Source organism: Belonocnema kinseyi, chromosome 8, assembly GCF_010883055.1.
Source record: "Belonocnema kinseyi isolate 2016_QV_RU_SX_M_011 chromosome 8, B_treatae_v1, whole genome shotgun sequence".
NCBI classification, from domain to species: domain Eukaryota; kingdom Metazoa; phylum Arthropoda; class Insecta; order Hymenoptera; family Cynipidae; genus Belonocnema; species Belonocnema kinseyi.
Window position 1 is genome coordinate 62626991 of NC_046664.1, and position 21134 is coordinate 62648124.

The following is a 21134-nucleotide window of genomic DNA, read 5'->3' on the forward strand; positions in this document are numbered from 1 at the left end:
AGAATAATTTTCATCCAAATTAATGAATCTTAAACTAAAATTATTAATACTCAATTAGAATATTAGATTTTAACAAAAAATATTAAATTTCAATCCAAAAGACGAAGTTTTAACTAAAAAAAAATAGAAATTTTCAACCAAAAATATTGAATAGTTAAATTTCGTGTTGAAACAAATTATTTTCAACCAAAGAGATGCATTTTTAACCAAGAAGACGAATTTTCAAAAAAATAATGTAATTTTCAACTAAAAATATCAATTTTCAACTAAAGTGATGAATTTTCAACTTAAATTATAAATATTTCATTTGAATTTTTAACCAAACAGTTGAATTGTGAACTTAAATAATGAATATTTAAGTGTAATAGTTGGATATCCAACAAAAAAGTTAATTTTTCAACAACAAAAATTGAATAGATAAATTTTCAGTTAAAATAATAAATTTTCAACGAAAGAGATGAAATTTTAACTAATATTATGAAATAGCCAAATGGAAAAGCATCAAAAAGATAATGTTTCAACTAAAATCATGAATCTTTAACTGTAATAATTGCTTTTTAATTCAAAAGTATGAATGTTTAAATCAAAAAGATAAATTTTCAACTAAAATGATAAATATTTAACTGGAATAGTTGCATTTTAAACCAAAAAGTAATTAATTCAAGTAAAATGAAGAATCCTAAACCAAAAAAGATGAATTTGCAACTAAAAAGGATCAATACTCAACCGAAAATTGTCTGTTAAAAAAATTATTATTTTCAAAAACAAAACAAAAAAATAAATTTCAACAAAATAGTTAAATTTTCAACTATAATAGTTCAATTTTCATTTTAAAAAATAAGTTTTCATCTAAAAAGAAAACGAATTTTCAACCAGAGAGAAGAATTTTTAATTAAAATGATGAATCCTTAACAACAAAATCAATTTTTAACCAGAATTTAACTTTCAACCAAATAGTGTAATTTTCAACGAAAAATGTTCAGTTCTCCACCAAACTGTTGGATTTTTATCCAAGAAGAATAATTTTCTACCAGAAAAGACGAGTTTTTGACAAAAAAAAAACATGAATTTTCAACCAGCTGAAAAAACGAATTTTCAATAAAAAAAAGCTAAATCCAGTAATATAAAGCTACTTTTCAACATGCAAAAACATTGTTATTTGATTTTATATTAAAATTTAGGAAAAAATTGGAGGCTGCTCTCAAAAAAATTCCCCGGCGTTTCCAGGTTTTTCCAGGTATATAAAAATTTCCCGACAATTCCAGGATTTCCAGGCGAGTAGATAAACTGTATTAAAATGACCACAATCCTTTTCGTGCGTAGCATCTTTTATTTTTACATAACAGTCAATGAAACACGTGTAAATATAAAATTGATGTAAATATAAATGGCATTAAAATATTGATAGTGAAAGACATATTGCCGTGCTGGACTCAAAGGAAAATATCATTTCTTATAAAAGTCGGACAATATGATTTGTATATTTCCAGTTTCAGATTGTTGGAGTTTTTCAAGTGTAAATATTAAAATTATATATCTGATAGATGTCACACAGTGGGCCGCAGGTAATTCGATTTAGAAAAATTTTGGCGTATAATAATTGGATAAAATCATCAGTATAAAAGCACGTAGGCATTAAAGTCCCTGAAATCATCGGTAAATCGGACTTCATAAACTGAGACCAATAGAAGAATCAATTTTGTCTAATTTTTGGTAGACATAATCTGAAGAGTAGAAATACTCCGGGTAATGGCCATTTTTTTTAGAATGTTAATTTTTTATTATTCCTTCACAAACCAAATTCATGATAGTTTTTCGTTTTCTCGTTAGGTCCGCCCAAAACCAGATCCGAGCTGACCCCCTTACTCCGACATGGACGGAAACAAGCATGGTAAAACAAAAATGCAAAAATTTTTAGATTATGTTCAACTAGACAAAATGGATTTTTCCTTTGGCCTCATTTTATGAATGCCGATTTACCGATTAATTCCACGGGTCTTAATTCGTGAAATATGTGTTACCAACATACCTGCTTATCACTTTTAAAAACATTTTTGCGAATCGCACATTTAACATTCAGTTCTTTGGCTCAAATGGTTTCCAAATAGAAGACGAAAAAATTATATTAAAACAATTGAACGGTGAGATTCATGTAATGGACATTTTCGAAGCATCGAAATTATAATCATAGCAACTGATTGTCTTCGAATTCACTTAGATGTACGAAGGTAGTTTGACCAAGTTTAAAGAAATATCAGTCCAAAAATTAACATAAATATAGCTACATTAAATAATAAAGTATTTACAAATATTTTAATATTTCCAATTAAAATTGTCTATAACAGTTTGTAAAATTCTCTAATAGTTCAAACTATTGATCAATAAATTCTACTTTTTATTTCGTTGTAAGGCTTAGTTCACTCAACTAATTTTACTTCTGAGCTAAAATATTAAAAATGAGCTAAAGTAGTTAAGTAATATATTGTTAGACCTAAAGATCAATGACTTTCGAGGACTACTAATATTGATAAAAATCTAGTAATCTGAATAACTAATAATTTAACAATTAATAAAACGTTTTTAAATATATCTATTTGAAGGTAAAAAAACAACTTGGAATAACTTAGTATAGTTTGTAAATATTAAAAATCAGAGAGTAAAAACAACAATAATAGTGGAGTTTGCCTGTATTTTTGAAATAAATGAATTTAAAAAAGTACAGAATCTAGGTCCAATTTTGATTATTGATGCTAGTTTTGTGACAAGCAAGAGTTGCTCCTATACACACAAAAAAAACACGATTTGAAATATCTGGACGAACTTTGGCACACGAAAATGGTTTAAACGAAATCAGTCAACAGTCGTTTCAAAAATTCCGAAAACAATTGTATATTAAAATGTGGGCGCAAAATATTACAAATGTATAGATTTGTTTACAACAAACTACTGCTCGTAAATTTGCAAGTGTTAAAAAACTTTTACCATTTAAACGCCCCGAAAATGATATACAATATGTTAACAACTTTTGAAATTAGCTCTATTTTATCTAATAATGATGAATGCATGAGACTCGTCGCTTAGAATTAAAAAATGGACCATTCTTGTAAATTCTTTAAAAGAAGAAAGACATAAAACAATCCGATTTTTTTCACTTCAATTGCCTCCTCATAAAATCCATACATTCCTGGTTCTTATAATTTTGGTAATATGATGCCAATTTAGAAACCACTTTTTTTTTTACTTAAAGTGTTTTGAACACATCCTAACATATAGTTTTTTTCTTTTTTTTAAGAAAAATTAAATATGAAGGGATTTTTTCCAAAATTTGTTTTAAACAACTTAAGTCAGGGTGGTCATTTCAATGGAGGAAAAAAACCTACGGGGTTTTCTCCGGTTCGCCACATTTTTTGATGTTTATTGAAATTTGAAAAATCCAACTTTTAAAACTCGGAATTTTTTCATTTGTAGTAATCAAAACTGAACTGCCAATTAAATCATTCAATGTGGAACTCTTTTGAATTCTATACTTTTTAGATTGACGTTAACAAATTTTTAATTCAAACGCTCAATAATTTACACGTATAAAATGAAAGCTTTTAACACTTTTTAAATTAACCATTTTAAATTAAATGCCACTATATTGCAATATTTTTAATTTTGAACTTTTATAACTTGATCAGTTCAAAGATTTATGGTTAAAAAATATAACACCGCGCTATCTTTTTCAATGCTCTAAGTTAAAATTAATCCCAACTCACGTTAATATAAATGTTTAAAATAAGACATGAACTTCTTCCAATTCAGTATAAAATTGAAAACAAAAGGTTCCCCCATTCCATATTATTTTAAAAATATAAAATTTGCCCCCCGTTCACTTGACAAAAATATGGAAAAGAAAAAACTGGCCTCTTTCAATTTAGAGACACAATTAATCAAAAAAATTTCTTCTCTTTCAACTCTATAAAAATCTCAAAAATAAAAAAATGTTTCTCTTCCAATTAAGAAAAAAAGTAAACAAAATTTTCTCCTTTCCAACTCAACACAAATTTTAAAAACAAAAATTTCCCCTGTCCATTTCAGAAAAAAAAGATTGAAAATAAGAATGTCTACCCTTCAACTCAATAAAAATGATAAAAAGAAAAAATGACCTCCTTCAATTCAGAAAATGAAATAACCAAAACGTCGTCCCTTCCAAACTCTATAAAAATAATAAAAATAAAAAATGTCTCTCTTCCAATTTCGAAAAAATTTAAAAACAACATTTCCTCGCTTTCAACCTAATACAAATATTCAAACTACAAAATTTCCATAATTAAAAATTATACATTTTTACCTTAAACTTAATAAAAATGTTAAAAAGAAAATATTGGCCTCTTCCAATTCAGAAAAATAATAATCAAAATTCTATCCCTTCCAGCTCAATAAAAATGAGAGTTCTCGTGTCAAATTCAATTAAAATATTTAAAATACAACATTTGCCCGCCTTTAATTCAATGAAAGTGTAAACAAATAAAAACGTTCCTCCTACAGTTTGGACAAAAAAATTAAATACCCAAATTTCTTCCCATTCTTTTAAAATTATAATTGTGAAATTCAAAAGTATTCGAATGCATAAATATTTTAACTTGAATTGTTTAAATTTGGTGTGGTTTCAGTTTCAAACTATTTATTTTTAAACATTTGATTTATAACTGCTCATTTGTTGTGAATAGTCAAAAATTTATAATAATTTAAAAAATGCTATTTCTTTTTTATTAAAGAATTTCAAATTGAATTGGTTAAATATTGAATATTAAAATTTCAACAAAAACACTAAAATCTGTAAATTGTTTAATTTAGAACAGATTCATAATGGTCCTGTAAAATGAATTATAGTTCAATTTTTAACACAAGAATTACAGTTCAGTTTTAAAAATTACTCATTAATTAATATATTATTTAATATATTTGAATAAAAATGATTAATTGTGAATGTATTAATTTGAAATTATTTTGAAGTTGAAAACAGTTTTGTAAAGTTTCATTAATTAAATTATATTTTAAGTTGATCAACTCTTAATGCTTTTTATCTAGAATTTTCAATTTAAAACACTCTTAATTTTTAATTGATTAAGTCTTCAAAACTGTATCTTAAAATTATTTAAATTGAAAACATATGTACGATTAAAAATGAAGACACAAAATGGAACATTTTTAAAGTTAAATATTTTAGAATAACGCATTGTAAACTAAATGATTTTATAATTGAAAAAATTAACAACTCAACTTGATATTTAAAAAAAAACATGAAAGTGAACTTATTATAAATTGCATTTATCATATGATATGAAATTTGTGATATTTCAATTGAATTGATAGATTTTTCTACTGAAAATTTGTAAAATTCCACGTCAAAAAATAAATTCACTGTCCTTTCACGGTCTAGTGGCCACCCTATACGTCCAGACGAAAAAAGACGTCGAGCTGAAAATTTCGAAAATTATGTAAACTTAAACAATTTTGAATGTTTTGCAAAAGATCGAAAAAATCGAACCTAAAGAAAATGAAAAAGGATTTATTTTCTTTAAATATATGGATTTAGGGGGTAAGACTTCATGAAAAAAAAACGTTTTTAAATGGGCACCTTATTGAAGTAATGACTGAAAATTAATCGCTAAGGTCAGTCCTTGAGTAGAAAACGTTTATGTACATGCACTTGCCACAGCTATTTCACATATTTCCTTGATGCGATGGAGGAAAGGTGAAATGATTGGAATGAGGTGGTGAGCGTGGTGACGCGGGTTTAGACAGTTCCGATTCAGGAATCGGAGAAAGTTGAGCAGACTGCATCACATGGGATCCCATTTTAAACCTCGGCCTCTTGCGCAGCGAGGATCTTCTGACGCGAAAATGCGCCTGGCTTCGTTTTGGGATTGCAGGATTTGGAAAAGAATAGGTCGGAGCTCCGACGACGCTTATTTGTTTCAATCTTGGCCTCGGAGGCAAATTCAAAGGCTGAAACTTAGGAGGCGGCAAAGCGTGCACTGGAGAACTGACTTTAGGAACAACGGCAGTGCATTCCACTCCAGAATCGTTCGCAGATTCATTGGTAATAGCTGGAGCGACTCTGCTCTTCCGATTGCTGGAACCATCAGAATGGATGGATCGTTGAATGGCACTTTTCCTGAGCCTGGTGCGCAGGAAGGTCTGAATCCTCCTCATTGTGGTGCAAGACCTTGGCGCTCCTTTTGCACTTTCCACGTCGGAGTCACGATTCTTCTTTTGTTTGTTGGCCCTGAGGGCCTTGGTCGAGGGGCCGATAATGGAAAAGCAGCAGGAAACCGGGGACGGAGTGGATGGCTTCAGCTCGTTTGGGCTGAGATTAATTGGACGGTTGTCGTCGAGGATGGTTTGAGATGTAAGCTCTATGGACGTTTCGCTATTGCGCGCTTCGTAAGAAAAATACAGATGGAAGTTTCTCCTCTCTTTTTGAGCAACTCCCATTTGGGTGCTGGTTGTCTGTTCTCCGTGGGTGGAGCAGATATAAACGTTATTCGATTCTATTTGATTACTTTCGGCTGCAGAAACAGCTTCACAGAAATGGTACCGGAGCGGTACATCGTCGTTGCTGTTGCAGAAAGAAGGACAAGTTGCAACGATGCCAGCGTTTGCCGATGAAGTGGCTGCTACAGTGGTTGTATTCTTTTCGCGCTTGTTTCGCAAATATTCGTAAGTGGTGAGACCTAAACAAGCGATGTAGCCGTGAAAGAAGCAGAGGTGTATCAGAAGCACGGCAGCAATTGCTGATAATATACCGACGACGGAGATGACGATCAAGGAGCCTGTACCTGGAAGCTGAAGGCTAATCGGCAGAGTGACGTTGTCTGTTGTCATGTTGTAGGCTTCGAAACCGCCGTCTAGGTAGGCAAGAGAGAGCTCAGTTGCGGATACACTGGCGACGGTGAAGGTGGAGATTATCGCGGACGTTAAACAAACTAAGAAAACTTTATAGTTCCGACCTCCTATACAGTTGTTGAGCCACTTGCAATGATGGTCGAACTTCGTGATGCATTTGTTGCAGATCGAGCAGTGCTTTGTTCTCTTGTTAGTTGCGTTTATGTTGCAGAGATGACATCTACAATTAGAAATTTGCAATATTATTAAACGAACTCTCACATTTATTTTTAGAAATCTTCAATTTTATAAGAAGTAAGAAAGTGTAGATAAAGCCTCTTTGTAAGACAACATTTTAAACTTTAAATTCATAATTGTTTTTCAAAAAATTATATTTTTACTTATTTAGGGTGCCAGCCGAAATGCAAGAAAAATATTTCTGTTTTCATCCAGTTTGTGCAGATTTTTACCGATCATTAAGATTTAAAAAATTGAAACTCTAAAAGCTGGAATTTTTTAATTTGTAGCAATGAACGATTAGAAATTAAAGAATTTTTAATGATAGGACTTTAGAATTATGTATTGTAAGGTGAATAATTTAATAATTGAAAATCTTACAAATACAACTTTTCAAAGCTTTAATGTGATGTGACCCTTGATGTTGAACCAGAGTGACCGTGAAACTTGATTTTCAAAATTCCAAGATTTTTCCCTGACTCATTTTTTATTTTCACTGATCATTAATATTGGAAGGCCAAAATTCTAATCTTGTAAACATTTTAATTTAGAATATTTTGCAAATGGAATAAAAGTATTTTTATTTAAAATGAATACATTTTTAATTTGTTATTATCAGAGCTGCCACAGACGAATATACATGAAAAAATGACTAATTTAAACAGAAAAAGTGGATTTTAACGAATTCAGGATAAATTCATAAGACTTCAAAACAATTCAATTAATAAATTCAAAAGAATTCAAAGGAATTGAGAGACAGTCAAATAATTCCATTGATTTCAAAGTGGCGCGAATTTATTGGAATTTAAGCGAAATAAGAAAACAAAACATTTCAAAACACAAAAAAGTCCATTGAATTGAGTATAACTGAGTGAATTTAAAAGAAATCAGGTGAATTCGAAAAATGCAAGAGAATTTCCAAGAATTCAGGATAAAAAAGTAAAAATTTTGGGTGAATTCTGAATTAATTAAAATCACTTGCAAAAAATATTTTTAAATATTTGAAAGTCTACAAAATACCTCAATTCTCGTAAATAAATTCTTTAAAATCTGTTTAAATATTATAAAATCCCGTAAAATTCTATGAAATCTAATGATATTTCCCGAAAACCTACAAAATGTATTCAAATACCTTAAAATCGCTGAAATTCTCGGAAATGTTATAAAATCCCTTGGAACCTTTTAAATATTTTAAAAGCATATAGGCCCTGTAAAATCTTTCCATATGCCTTAAAATTGTTTAAAGGCCTTGAAAATGCCTTCAAAGCTTTCAAGATACCCTAAAATATTTCAAATCCTTTAAAATCCCATTTAATTACTCAATTCAATTGAAAATTCAAGGCATCTTTCAAATATCCTAAAATATTTCAAATCATTTCACCATTGTTGAAATCCCTTGAAATTTTCTGAAGATCTTAAAAAATATTTCGAATTTTCAAAAATTCATTAAAATCTTAAAAATGGCTTGAAATAGCTTCAAATGATTGAAATATTTTTTAAACGCCTGAAGCTGTTTAAAATTCTGTAAAATCTTTTAAAATTTCTTCAAGTTTTCTCAAAGCTCTTAAATCAATTTGAAATCCCTTGGATATTCTTTAAATGTACTAAAACCTTTGGAAGCGCCTTGAAATATTTTATAATCTTTAAAATCTCACGAAATCCCTTAATTCTTGTAAATAAATTCTTTGAAATTCATTAAAATATTATAACATTCCGTAAAATTATATGAAAAAGAAAGATATTTCCTGAAATCTTGGAAAATTTATAAATATATCTTAAGAGTTTTTAAAAACATTGAAATACTCAGAAATCTTATAAAATCCCTTGGAATCATAAAAAAAAATCCTACAATATTTAAAATCCTTGGAAATCTTTTAAAACCCCTTGAAACTTTCTAAAGCTACTTAAAATTCCTTGGAATTTTTTTAAATACCCTTAAATATTTTTAATCCTTTGAAATAATTTGTAATCTTTTAAAGCCCCTTGAAACTTTTTAAAGCTTTTAAAAATTATTTGGGATTTTAAAAAATATCATAAAATCTTCTGGAATCTTTTGAAATGATTGAAATCCATTAAAATTTCGTTGCGATCTTTTTAAATACCCTACAGAAAATGTAAATCCTTTGAAATATTTTGAAAATGTTTAAAGCTTTTGAAAATGTCTTGTCAATTTTAAAAATTCTCTAACATCTTAAGAATCTTTTAAAATTTGTTAAAAATGTAAGAATCTTTTAAGATACCCAAAAACCTTTCAACGGAATTTAAGAAAATTTAGAAGTAGGTTAATATATTGAAAGAAAAGTGACTACAAATGACTGTGTCGCAGCCGTCATTATTTTTGACAGTTACTTGACAGTTGTAGTGCTTAACTCTGACAGTTACATGGCTTACATGGCTGATTTTTGCAATTTCTTTTCAAAATCCCTAACATTTCCATGAACAATAAAATTCCCTCACTTTATCCTGATTTCAAGGTTTTCTCCTGACCTGCGGGCACCCTGGTTGAAATAAACACTATTTAGAGTAAATTATAGATCTAAAAGACCCGGAAGACAACTTTTACCAAATTAAAAAGAAGATTCGATTATTTACCTGCCATTCTCGATGACGTGGAGATGTTTGCTGCGGTCGAACTCCGGAACCACAGTAGAAGCAGGTTGTGTCCGGACCTGGGGCTCGGCCGGATCGAGCAAAAGTGCAGCCAGGTGCGATACAAAGTGCACAATAAACGAGGGGATGATGAGACCGAGCACCGGCACTCGCAGCTGCTGATAGAGTAATGGTACCAAAACCCCTAAGGTACCGCTGGCGATGACGATGAGGACGACCCAGCCGACCACTTGTTGGGGATGCAGCGGGAGCTGGAGCCCATGAATCCGCCTGAATCTCCTCTGCTCTGGCGGTGCAAAGTTCTTGTCTTGCAATGAGCAGAAGTGGGAAATTGCCGTGCTCGCGCTTCGCATAACGCTCGACCATTGACATGTCGCTCAACGTCCTCGGGGTAGACGCTGCGGTTGCTTTTCAAGTGCACTCTGGTGAAAATCATCTAGCCGAAAGATGAACGCGTATCCAATTCGAAAAACATGACCTTTTGAAAGCTCCAATTGTTGAAACTACACTGAGGCATGTCGAGCTCGCCAAGTATAGCGTAAACCTAGTACGCCCCGCATTGCTCCCACGTGAATCAATAATGGCATGGCAACCTCCACGTTTACTTTATTACGGAAACGAATTGCGGTTTTATAGAGTTTTGTCACTTTGTGGCTTCCAATGCGATTCAATTCATCGGAAATTGGTGCACTAACTGCACCAACAAAATTGTGCAGTCCTTGTTCTGCATCTCTCCCCGAAAGAGGGCAGAAGGTCAAGTCGCTGATTTCGATAGTCTCGATTTTTGGATTCAAAGTACCCGCTTGAGAACGATGAATTGTCTTTTAAAATGCAGCAATTCTTTTAAAAACTAGTAAACTCTATTCAAGATTTTATCTTTTCTCTGTCAAGTGTCGACTCTCTTGTTTGTCTAGTTTTATCGATCCAGGGGCTAGTTGCTTGTTTTGTGAGGCAGGAAAGGGTGGTGAAGCGCCCGATCTATTTTTTAGTCGAATACACAAAGAAAAAAAGGAGATATGTGTTTTTAATTTTATTTTTCTTCACATACAATTGTAAACTTCGATAGAATTAACATATCAGCATGCAATTTTTTTAAACGAGGGTCATTATAACCATAGTGACATAGGGGTATTAAGATGTTCTTTTCGAAAAGTGCCGTAGCAGAGGTTACGAAAAATGGTATTTTTTAAATCACGTAAATCGAGGTATTTTCATGATTTCATTACAAAATTTGCGATGAAAATATCCGAAAAAGTTATTAATGCCCAAAGTCCATTATGGAATTTTGAAATTCTTATAAATAATAATAAATTATAATAGTTATATTAAAATGCATACAGGTAATTATGAATCAAAAGCACTGATATTTATTCAGCACTTATGTATATTATGCACTGAAAGGTGCGAAATATATATTTTTCTTCATTTTGAATAGACTCGGCATCGAAGTCACTCTATTGTAAAAAACAAGATTTTTTTACATTATTAGTATAGTAGTTGAAATTTAATAATAAAATTGATGATTCTTTAAATTTTAGAATAACATTTTGCAGTTGAAAATATTTCGTAAGAATAAAAAAAACATTTATGACAATAACATATAAAGAGTAATTTTATATTTTAATATAACAGAAACATAATACTTTCGAATGCGATAATTGATTTTATTTTTGTTATATATATTCAATTGCAAACTTTTATTCGAAAATTTTAAGAATCATCAATTTTTTTATTAAATTTCACTACTATACTAATAATGTAAAAAATATTGTTCTCTACATTGAGTGACTTTCTGATGCCTAGCGTATTCGACCTTCTTTTTCTAATGCCGATCGGATATAATTTTTAGATATTTTTTACATTTTCAGAGTGGCAGCAAAACTTTGTTTTTAACATTCCCTTACTTTTCCCTAACTAATTTCCCATTTTCCCTGATTATTATTATTTAAAGACCAAAATTCTAATCTTATAGCATTCTTAATATAGAATCTTTAATAAACAAAAAAATATTTTAAATTGATTATAAGCGTTACGACAGCCTAATTTACTTGCAAAAAATGAAGAAAGTGAATTATATAAACCGAAAAAGTGACCAATAGTGACAAATTTCTAACCTCAAAGGTGAAATTCCCTAATTTGCATTAATAATGTGACAAATGTTCTTTTAAATTAAAAAAATACTAAACACTCCATTGATTTCATTTAAATTTGAGTGAATTCACAGGAATTTAAAGAAAATACGAATAATTTTATGTAATTTATAAAAATTCAAGCTGGATTAAAAAAAAAAACTACAAGTGAATTGAAAATAATGGGCAAATAAGAAAAAATGAAATGAATTTAGTAAGTTTGAGTTCAGAAAAATTCAGGGCATTCAAAGGAATATGATCAAATACCTAAGAATTCAAGGCGAATTAAAAAGACTTCAGGATTAATCAGATAAAAACGTTTAAAAAATTAATTGATTTGACTAGAATTGAGAGAATTTAGAAAAATTTAAATGAATTCAAAGAAATTTAAGAGAATTGTAAATAATTTAGGATAAAATAATAAAAATTTAGGATAAATTTCAAATAAAATCAATCGCACAAATTTTTTAAAATCTTTTCAAATGTTTGAAGTCCTAAGAAATGCCTCACTTCTTGTCCATAAATTCTTTAAATCAATTAAAACGTGATGAAATCTCGTGAAATTATATGAAATCTGCTATTACCTAAAATGCCGAAAAATTTCTGAACATACCTTGTGATCTATTACAATATTTTAAGACTATTGAAATCTTTACAATCGCATGTTTAATTTTGTGAATCCCTTAAAGTAATTAAGATTCTTGGAAATCCCTTGGAATTTTTTTGATCTCTTGAAAATTCATTTGAATCTTTTAAAAATCCTGATATATTTAAAATGCTTTGAATTCCCTTCAAATTATTGAAATCAATTAAATTTTCTTTTAAAACTTTTAAAATTCCATGAAATATTTAACATGCCTTACAATTTTTAAAAGCTCTTGAACATCTTTAAAATACCTTAAAATATTTCAAAAGAATGTAAGAATAATTATTTTCAACACTTACTTAAGTCTTAAAAGTGCTTCTCATAGAATTCCCTGAATTTTTCAAATTTTTTCAACATCACTTATTCCCTGACCAACAAAATGTCCTGGCTTCTCTGATTTCCAGGTTTCCCCTGACTCCAAGCACTATATATGATTTTAGTGTATTAAAACTAGATTTAGAATTGATCGACGACCCCAAATAAAAGAAGAATCTTATTCCAATTTGGAAATCCAGATTGCATAAATGGTTTCGTATTACAGAACATTTCCGGCCCTGAATAACTACTTTATTATTTAATTTTCTGTTCTTTGTTTAAAGGACTACTCATAATTGTTTTATGTAAGTCTTAATATCTTCAACACTCTATAGAAATATGGGGAAAATTATATTCAGATTATGTGAATTTCCAAAATTTCCAGATTATTGTTGTTAGAAACCTGATTAGCTTTGCAATACTTGAAGTTGTTTTATAAAAATTTTAAACTTTCATAATTAAATCTAGAAGTAACTTCTTTTAATAAGAAAATCCATAGAAAACATTTGGCGAATTAAGACAAATTTGTGCCTCTTAATACTCTTGCGTAGTCAAATTAAAACTTTCAAATTATCTAATAAGTTTTTGAAAATATTATATTTGTTTTACATAAAGAGTTACATTTTTTTAATTTTTAGATTGTATTAGCGTTTTCACCTGGCAAAGGTTTTTTTTTAATGAGAACAAAAATATTTAACAATTATAGCTTGTGTTATTTAGCCGTTTACAAAAAAAATTGGTTCTTTTAAACAAAAATCATTAGATTTCTAGTAAAAATCACAGGCTTTTAACAATTTTAAGTTACGCTAACGTTTTACGCCCGAAATTAAATATGTATTTTTAAACATAAATCGTTACAGTAAGAACAAGATTTATAATTTTTTAACAGTTTAATATTATATTGGAGAAGAAGATTTACAATTCTGAACAAATTTCTGTTAAGTTAAAAATACCAAATTCATCGGAAATCTACATTTTTGGTAGAAAAATTATTATAGCTCAAAATAGATTTGTTAGTGTTTTTCGTCGGAGAAAATTATATGTTAAAAAGAATTCGAAATTTTTACCAATTTCTGGTTATGTTATCTGTTTAGACCAGAAATTCATATTTTTAGTGCAAAATGACTAGATTTCAAAGAACATAAACAGCATTTGTACAAATGTAGTTCATGTTAGCTGCTTTCAAGGGAAAGCGATATAAACTTCAGAGAAAAAATTGTATTTTGGAATAAGTGACATTTATATTACCGTTTCTTACAAAAAAAATAGTTATTTTAAACAAAAATAATAAAATTTCAAAGAAGATTTAATTTGTGTACAATTTTTTGTTATGATGGAGATTTATGTTGGAAATCGACATTTTAAATAAAAAATTATTGGAATCCTAAGAAACTTGATTTTTTTTTACAATTTTATGTAATGCTCGCAATTTCCACCGGAACCTAACATAGATAAAAAAACATAAGATGGGTGGATTCGCCATTAAGTCATACCATTATATTTACTATTATAACATATGACATCAAAAATGCACGTACTTATAAGACTGAAAATTTAAAGTATTTGGCCAAAATATAGAATTTAAGCGACTATATAATATTTTCTCCTAATATAATTTTTAATTTATGACTGAATTTTTTATATATACATAACTTTATACTTTTTAGTATATTGCTAATTAATTTCGATCAATATTTTTTATTGTAATTTTAATTGGTTTCTTACAGTGTTTTTAAAAGTTTATTAAGAAAGCTCATTATCTTGGAACGTGGATAAATATAAAATAATACTTCATTACACCATACCGAAAAAAATCATTAAAAATTATTTCTAGATAGTTTCAGCAGATATAAGATCTTGTTTGATAAATCTAAAATTCTTTTTAAAAATAGTACTCCTGAGGAGTTAAAAAACATGAATTTTTTTCGAAATAAAAAAATCGAATGTAGGCTAAAAATATATTTGTCCACAGAAACTTTTTCCCCCACTGTGTATGATAGGTGGCGTCCCAAAGTAGGCCAAATAAAAAAACCAAGTTCAAAATAAGTTGCAAAAGTAAATTTTTAAATCGTATTTGTTTTTAAGGTGATATAAATATAATTTTAGTAAGATTCTTTAAAAAATTCAAAAATATTTTGGAAGATTTCAGATATGTCAACCAAAATTTCATCAAAAAAGTTCAGCTTTAACTAAAAAAGATGAATTCTTAACAAAAAATCGAATGCACAATTAATATTTTACACAAAATAGATTTTAATTATGAATCAAACACAGGTAAACTTTTACAAAAAAAGGCGAATTTTCTATTAGTTGTACTTTTAAACAAAACAGATTAATTTTTTATCAGAAGACAAGAATTTGTTATAAAATAATTTAAATGTTGTACCCAAAAATATTGATTTTCAACAAAAAAGGTAATATTGTATCAATAAGTTGAATTTTCAACCAATTAATTAAATTTTTAAGAAGATTTATTTTCTACTAAAAATACACAATTTCAACGAAATAGATACATTTTCAATCAAAGAGATTAATTTTATAATGAGATTATGAATTCTAAAACAAAAAAATGAAATTTTAACAAAGTAGTTCAACTAGAGAGAAAGTTTGTCTCTGGTTCAACTTTTAACCAAGTAGTTAAATTTTCAAACAAAAAAGATCAATTCTGAACGAAAAATATAATAGTTGATTTTTCAATCAAAAAATCTTTTATTATTTTTATAAGTTTTATTAATTTTATCTTAAGAAAAAATCTACAACTTTGGGAATCTTTTAAAATGTTTAAAAATCTTTAAAAATTCTCTTAAAATTAATTTTTGAAAATAAAAAACAATTTAAATCTTTCCAGGAATTATTAAACTTTTTGTATTATCTTGTCACCTTTCAAAATCTTTCAAAAGTTTAAAAATTTTTCTTCGAAATCTTAAAAAATCTCAATTTTGTTTTATATTTTAAAAAATCTTTACAAAATGTTTAATTATCATTCGACTTTCTTGAAACCTTCTAAAATCTGTTTAAATGATCGGAATTTTCAGCTTTTGAACGTCCATACCAAATATTTCTTTTTATCGCATTTAAAATAATTATAAGATAAACAAGTAATATCGAATGTCATGAATTTAGACAGCCCTGCACTGTATCAATTTCTTTAGGATTTACGCCAACTTAATAAACTAATACGTAAGGTAGTTCCAATTTCGAAGTGCATATTAATATCAGATTTGAAAAAAAGTAGTTTTGCATTCTCTAAAATCATAAATAAAATAAGTATACATCATTATATACATTTACATGTAAGTTTGGCAACAACTACTACAAAATCCATAACAGGAGTCGACCCTATTTAAAGTTTTCAGAATAAAATTCGTCGATTTAGTCAAATGTTGTACATAAATGTAGCAACGTTTAATTAAAATACACAATCCACACAAAGATAAATAAAAAATTTAGCTGAGCTGTAAAATAACATATATAATCTGTAAAAATATGAACTAACCTTGTATTAAATGTTACAGCACACTTCGGGAATTTTACAAATATTATATTGTGTACTTTTCTTAAAAATTATTTTTCAACTTCCATCGTTTATACTATATTGAAAAAGTAAAATTTACTTTATATAAAATTAAAATCACCAGCAAACACATGGCAACAAGTGTGACAGAAAGATCGCCATTTTGAACATGAAAACAGCAGGAGTAGAAAGGAAACTTTATGAAAATAACATGCAGTGCTAGATCTGCCATTTACATTATTTTAAAACCAAATCTTTGACAACTATCTAGAGTGTTCATAAATTACGATATTTTCCAAAATTATAAAATGTAAAATTTATATTCAAGAACCCTGAAATGATTGCTTTATTTGTTAATAAAAAGCAATGTTCAATAAGTACTTCACGCTGTTCGCAAATATATATTTTCCCGCCAAAAATCTTTCTGATTTTATCTTTCTTATGTATTGTGCTTCATGGTTCAAGCTTATGCCTTGTTCATATGTCAACTATATGTCAACAATCAACACAAATCAACATAACTTCTTTAACAAAACTGAACGTAATTGTTTTGTTAGGACCGATCGGAGGGTTTGGGGTTTTACTATTTAAAGGTTTTAAAGACAAAGACATTTTCTGCGGTAATTAAAGCCAAATTTTAATTAAAAGGAATACTAAAAAAAGATTCAATTATTTTAAAAGAAATCTATGCAGGTAGGATTTAACTTTGAGCTATTCTTCAATCAACATTGGTTAACTATATTGTTAATTGTTAACACTCGTTTACTAAGGACATATATTTTATTATTTCAACCAAAAGCCCTGTTAGAATAAGGTAAGAATTATGGAAGAGATTAAATTACTGAGAGAGAAACACAAGTTGCCCAGTGCTTCCGATTTAAAGAATAAAGTTCAAGAAAGTTTAATATTTATGAAGAATACTGAAGAAAAACAAGCACACAAACTCGCAGGTAAGAATAATAATGTAAGAATACACTTCATGATTTTTATTCATAAATAAACAGCAAAAAATAATCACAATTCGTCCTGAATTAAAATTTTTTAGAAGACGAATTAGGAATTCAAATGCTAACATCCAAACTTTCATCTTTAATGGAGGAGCTCAGCAGAGAGAGAAACATTTTGTTAGAAAAAGACAACACTTTAAAGAAATACAAAGAAGAATTGGTTCGTATTATTTTAAAATTCAATCAATTTATTGATAGATTTATTGATTCTAAAAGAATTATATTTTTTATGTTTATTTTAGTAAGTCCAGACAAGGGACCGTGCTTAAATTACGTGACGCTTTTTTTTGACATTGTGAATCGCATACTAAATTACTAAATTTTCTCATTAATTTATTTAAGGGCCATTAAAAAATATAATCATGAGACCAAATAGTTCAATTTTCAACAGAATACATACATTTTTAGCTAAATAGTTGAATTTACAAAATTTAATTTTCAATCAAAAAATAAATAATTTCCTACAAAATTGTTACATTTTAAAGCCACAAAAAGCATATTTTGTACAGAAAATTTGAATTTTCATCCCGAAAATGTGAATTGAAAAGAAAGGGAATTTTCAGCTGAAATTATGAATTTTAACAATAAAAAAACAACGAATTTTTTAAAAAATACTTGAATACTCGACTAAAACAGATTCATTGTGAACGAAACAGTTGCATTGTTAATTAAAAAATTGTTTTTCCACTTAAACCTACGAATTTTCAACTAAATACATCAATTTTTGAACAAATAGTTAATTTTTTCAACCAAGAAAATTAATTTTTAACGAAAAAAGACTAATTTTCAACTAAAAGTAAATTAGTTTTGTGACTAAATAGTTCACTTTCTATTAAGTTGTTGAATTTTCGAACCCAAGATACGAAATTTCTCCAAAACAGTTAAACAATTAACCCGAAAATGAGACTTTCCAACAAAAAAGTTAATTTTGAAGTGAAATAGATTAATTTTTAAAGAGACAATTGCATTTTTAACCAAAAGACATGAATTCTCATTCTAAAAAAAAAAAAAAAATAAAGCAAATTATTGATTAAGTGTAGTAGAAAATCCATTTTTTGGTTAAATCATGTAAAAAGTAGATAAACTACCAGAAAATATTTATTTTAGAAAACTTATCTCATACAAAAGTAAATATAAAATAGAGTTTCTGATCTAATAAACTTTACATAGCAAACATCTTTGAATTACCTTGACATCTTTAAAATTGCATTGGAATCTTTTAACCCAATTTTAATTCCTTTGAAATTTTTGAAATCCTCGATATAGTTGGAAATAATGTTAAATTCCTTGATAATTAGTCAATTTTATTCCCTAAAATTATCTAAAAATCCCTTGAATCTTGTGAAACTCTTAAATTCCTTGAAATCTTTGGAAATCGTACAAAATTCTTTGACATCCCTTGAAATTTTTGAAATCTTTTAAAATAACTTAGAATCTTTCCGATCCTTTGGAATTTTTTAATTCCTTCATATCCATTGAAATTGTTGAGATCCGCAAAAATCCTTTGAAATAAAATTTAAATTATTCCCTAAAGTTTTATAGAAATTTGTTGATATCATTTAAATTTAATTGAATGTTTGAAAATATTTGGAAATTCAATATTAAAATATCTTTAAAAATTCTTTGAAATCTTTTTACACAACTTAAGATTTTTCAAATTCTTTAAAATTTTTTTAATGCCTCCATATCCATTGAAATTATTGAAATTCTCCAGAAATCCCTGAAAATCGAGCTTAATATTTTTTTAAATCCTATAAAATTCTTTGAAATGTCTTAAAATTAGTTGGAATCTGTTAAATAGATTAAAATCTTTAAAATTCCGTAAATCCTTTGAAGTGAAGATCAATCACAAGATATTAGTCTTGTGAAATTCTTTTCAATCTCTTTAAATGTTTGGAAATGCTACAAAATTCTATGAAATTCCTTGAAATTTTTTAATATGAATCGTCTAAATTCAGTAAAATAAGAATAAATAATTTGAAATCCTTTCAATATCTATTGTATTAAACTTATTCATTAAAGTTTTCTTTAAAAAAAGCATTCAGATCCCTAGAAATCTTTTAAATCCTAGGAGGTTCAAGAAAGTCTTATGAAATTTATTCCAAATTTCTCTAAAAAATACTTTAAATCGAGCTTAAAATCTTTGAAAATCCTACAACCTTTTTTGAAATCTCTTGAAATTGGTCAGAATTAATAAAAATCTTTTAAAATCCCATATATTCTTTGAAATAGTTGGAGGTTCTATAGAATGCTTTAAGCCCTGTGAAATTCTTTGAAATAACTTGAAATCTTTGGAAATCCTAAACAAATTTGTGACATTTCTGGACATTTTTCAAAATTCTTTGGAATCTTGTTAAATAACTTAAAATGTTTAAAAGTGTATGCAATTTTGTAAGAACCTTAATAGTCCTTGCATTTTTTTAAATCGTACGTTAAGTAAATTTTTAAATCATATTTTTCGATTTCTATTCAGAGTTTCTCTTAATGACTTTGTATAATGAGCTTTTTTCAGAAAACAACAAAAATTATGAGAAATTCATCGTAGGATCATTATTATAAGCCTTATTCATACTGAATTTCCTGTATTTTTTTGTCTTCTTTTTTACTTAAAAACACATTCTACATCATTCTTAATTCAACAGGAAAGCCTTGATTCTGAGGTAAAAGCAGTAGCTGCAGAACTGCAACAATTACAGATGAAAAAGGACAATCTCAAAATGATAAAGCCCAACGCAAAGGATCAACGTGTGATAGATCAAGGATTGTATGTTATTATTTACAAATATTTTATAATATGTAATTAAGTCACTCTAATCTTTTAAAGGAATTCTTTTTAAGCTAGAAACTGTTTTTCAGGAGAAAATTCAACCTACTGAAAGAAATTACTGGCATTCGCTGGAATTTTGAAGCCTTGGAAGAATGTACTAAAGGATGTATCCTTTTTTTTGCAGTTTTATTTCAAATACACTTTTCTAGCAAGAAAAGAATCGAACAAGATTTTTGTTCATATTAAAAAAAGACCTGAAATTTCCTTAACAATTTTTGTAGATGTTACCAATAAACAAGATTACATCCAGCCTTTCTGCTACGACTCGAAAACTGCGAGTGGCCAAGATCTAAGCAATTTATTGTGGAAGGACATTCAAGCATCCACAAATAGGTCGAATCTAGATAAAGAAGCGAGTAAAGAAAATCAGGTGCAGAATTAAATCTATTTATATTTATTATACAATATAAAATTGACAAAAAATGCACTATGCATTGCTTAAAAATTGTTATTTTTTATATATGTACATTAATTCGATTTTTTCCGTGTCATCTAAATTATGTAAAATCAAATTTTAATGGATTAAAATGCTTCTAAAAATTAGTATTTACAACCACAATTATCCTGCGAAAACCATTCCGCAATACAAACAATTATTACACATCGTAAATTTTCCTTAAACTTACAAAAGGGAAAAAATCATGTTTTTACTTAATATTTTTCTTATTGGTAACGATTTTTGAATTGGTGAAAATGGTTGTAAAAGTTGGTAGTTATTAGGTAAAGTATAATATTAATAAGGAGATTATTCAAAATGGTATTTATATTTAAAAATATCAAGAACTCAAAAAAAAAACCTTGAATAAAAGGAAACTTTGAAAAATTGAAGATCTAAAAGTTAATCTTATAATATGTATGAAATGAAGTTTTTCTTGGAAAATTAATATAAATACACACCAGAATTTGGTATCACTTAATATTTATTATATTTAATCTCTTTCTCACTTCAATACAAATGCCTTAATACATTATTATA

At 27.8% G+C, this 21134-nt stretch overlaps 3 protein-coding genes across 5 annotated transcripts in view; 1 reads left to right on the top strand and 2 right to left on the bottom strand.

Annotated features, from left to right (window-relative positions):
* The window catches only part of LOC117177763 (tRNA-dihydrouridine(16/17) synthase [NAD(P)(+)]-like), a 33636-nt gene extending 17146 nt beyond the window's left edge, over positions 1 to 16490 (bottom strand). Inside the window, exon 1 of the mRNA XM_033368671.1 lies at positions 16307 to 16490. The gene's annotated coding sequence lies outside the window, so the exon portion shown is untranslated. The remainder of the gene's footprint in view (positions 1 to 16306) is intronic.
* LOC117177761 (probable palmitoyltransferase ZDHHC11B) lies at positions 5400 to 10550 on the bottom strand. Its single transcript, XM_033368670.1, has 2 exons — positions 9703 to 10550; positions 5400 to 7114 (listed from the first exon to the last, which is right to left on the bottom strand). Exons 1-2 carry the CDS (start codon positions 10071 to 10073, stop codon positions 5710 to 5712), a joined length of 1776 nt encoding a protein of 591 aa, XP_033224561.1. The 5' UTR covers positions 10074 to 10550; the 3' UTR covers positions 5400 to 5709.
* A 338-nt stretch (positions 16491 to 16828) lies between the features above and the next one.
* LOC117177765 lies at positions 16829 to 20909 on the top strand. Of its 3 annotated transcripts, none has more exons than XM_033368675.1 (6): positions 16829 to 16944; positions 17018 to 17274; positions 17370 to 17491; positions 19974 to 20095; positions 20188 to 20264; positions 20380 to 20909. In XM_033368675.1, the coding sequence occupies exons 2-6, from the start codon at positions 17148 to 17150 to the stop codon at positions 20538 to 20540; spliced, it is 609 nt and encodes a 202-aa protein (XP_033224566.1). In that variant the 5' UTR covers positions 16829 to 16944; positions 17018 to 17147; the 3' UTR covers positions 20541 to 20909. The 3 variants fall into 3 exon arrangements, with proteins under 3 accessions (XP_033224566.1, XP_033224564.1, XP_033224567.1); XM_033368673.1 differs by having other exon boundaries at positions 16829 to 17017; positions 17124 to 17274; positions 20380 to 20906; XM_033368676.1 differs by having other exon boundaries at positions 16833 to 16944; positions 17022 to 17274.
* Positions 20910 to 21134: the final 225 nt, after the last annotated feature.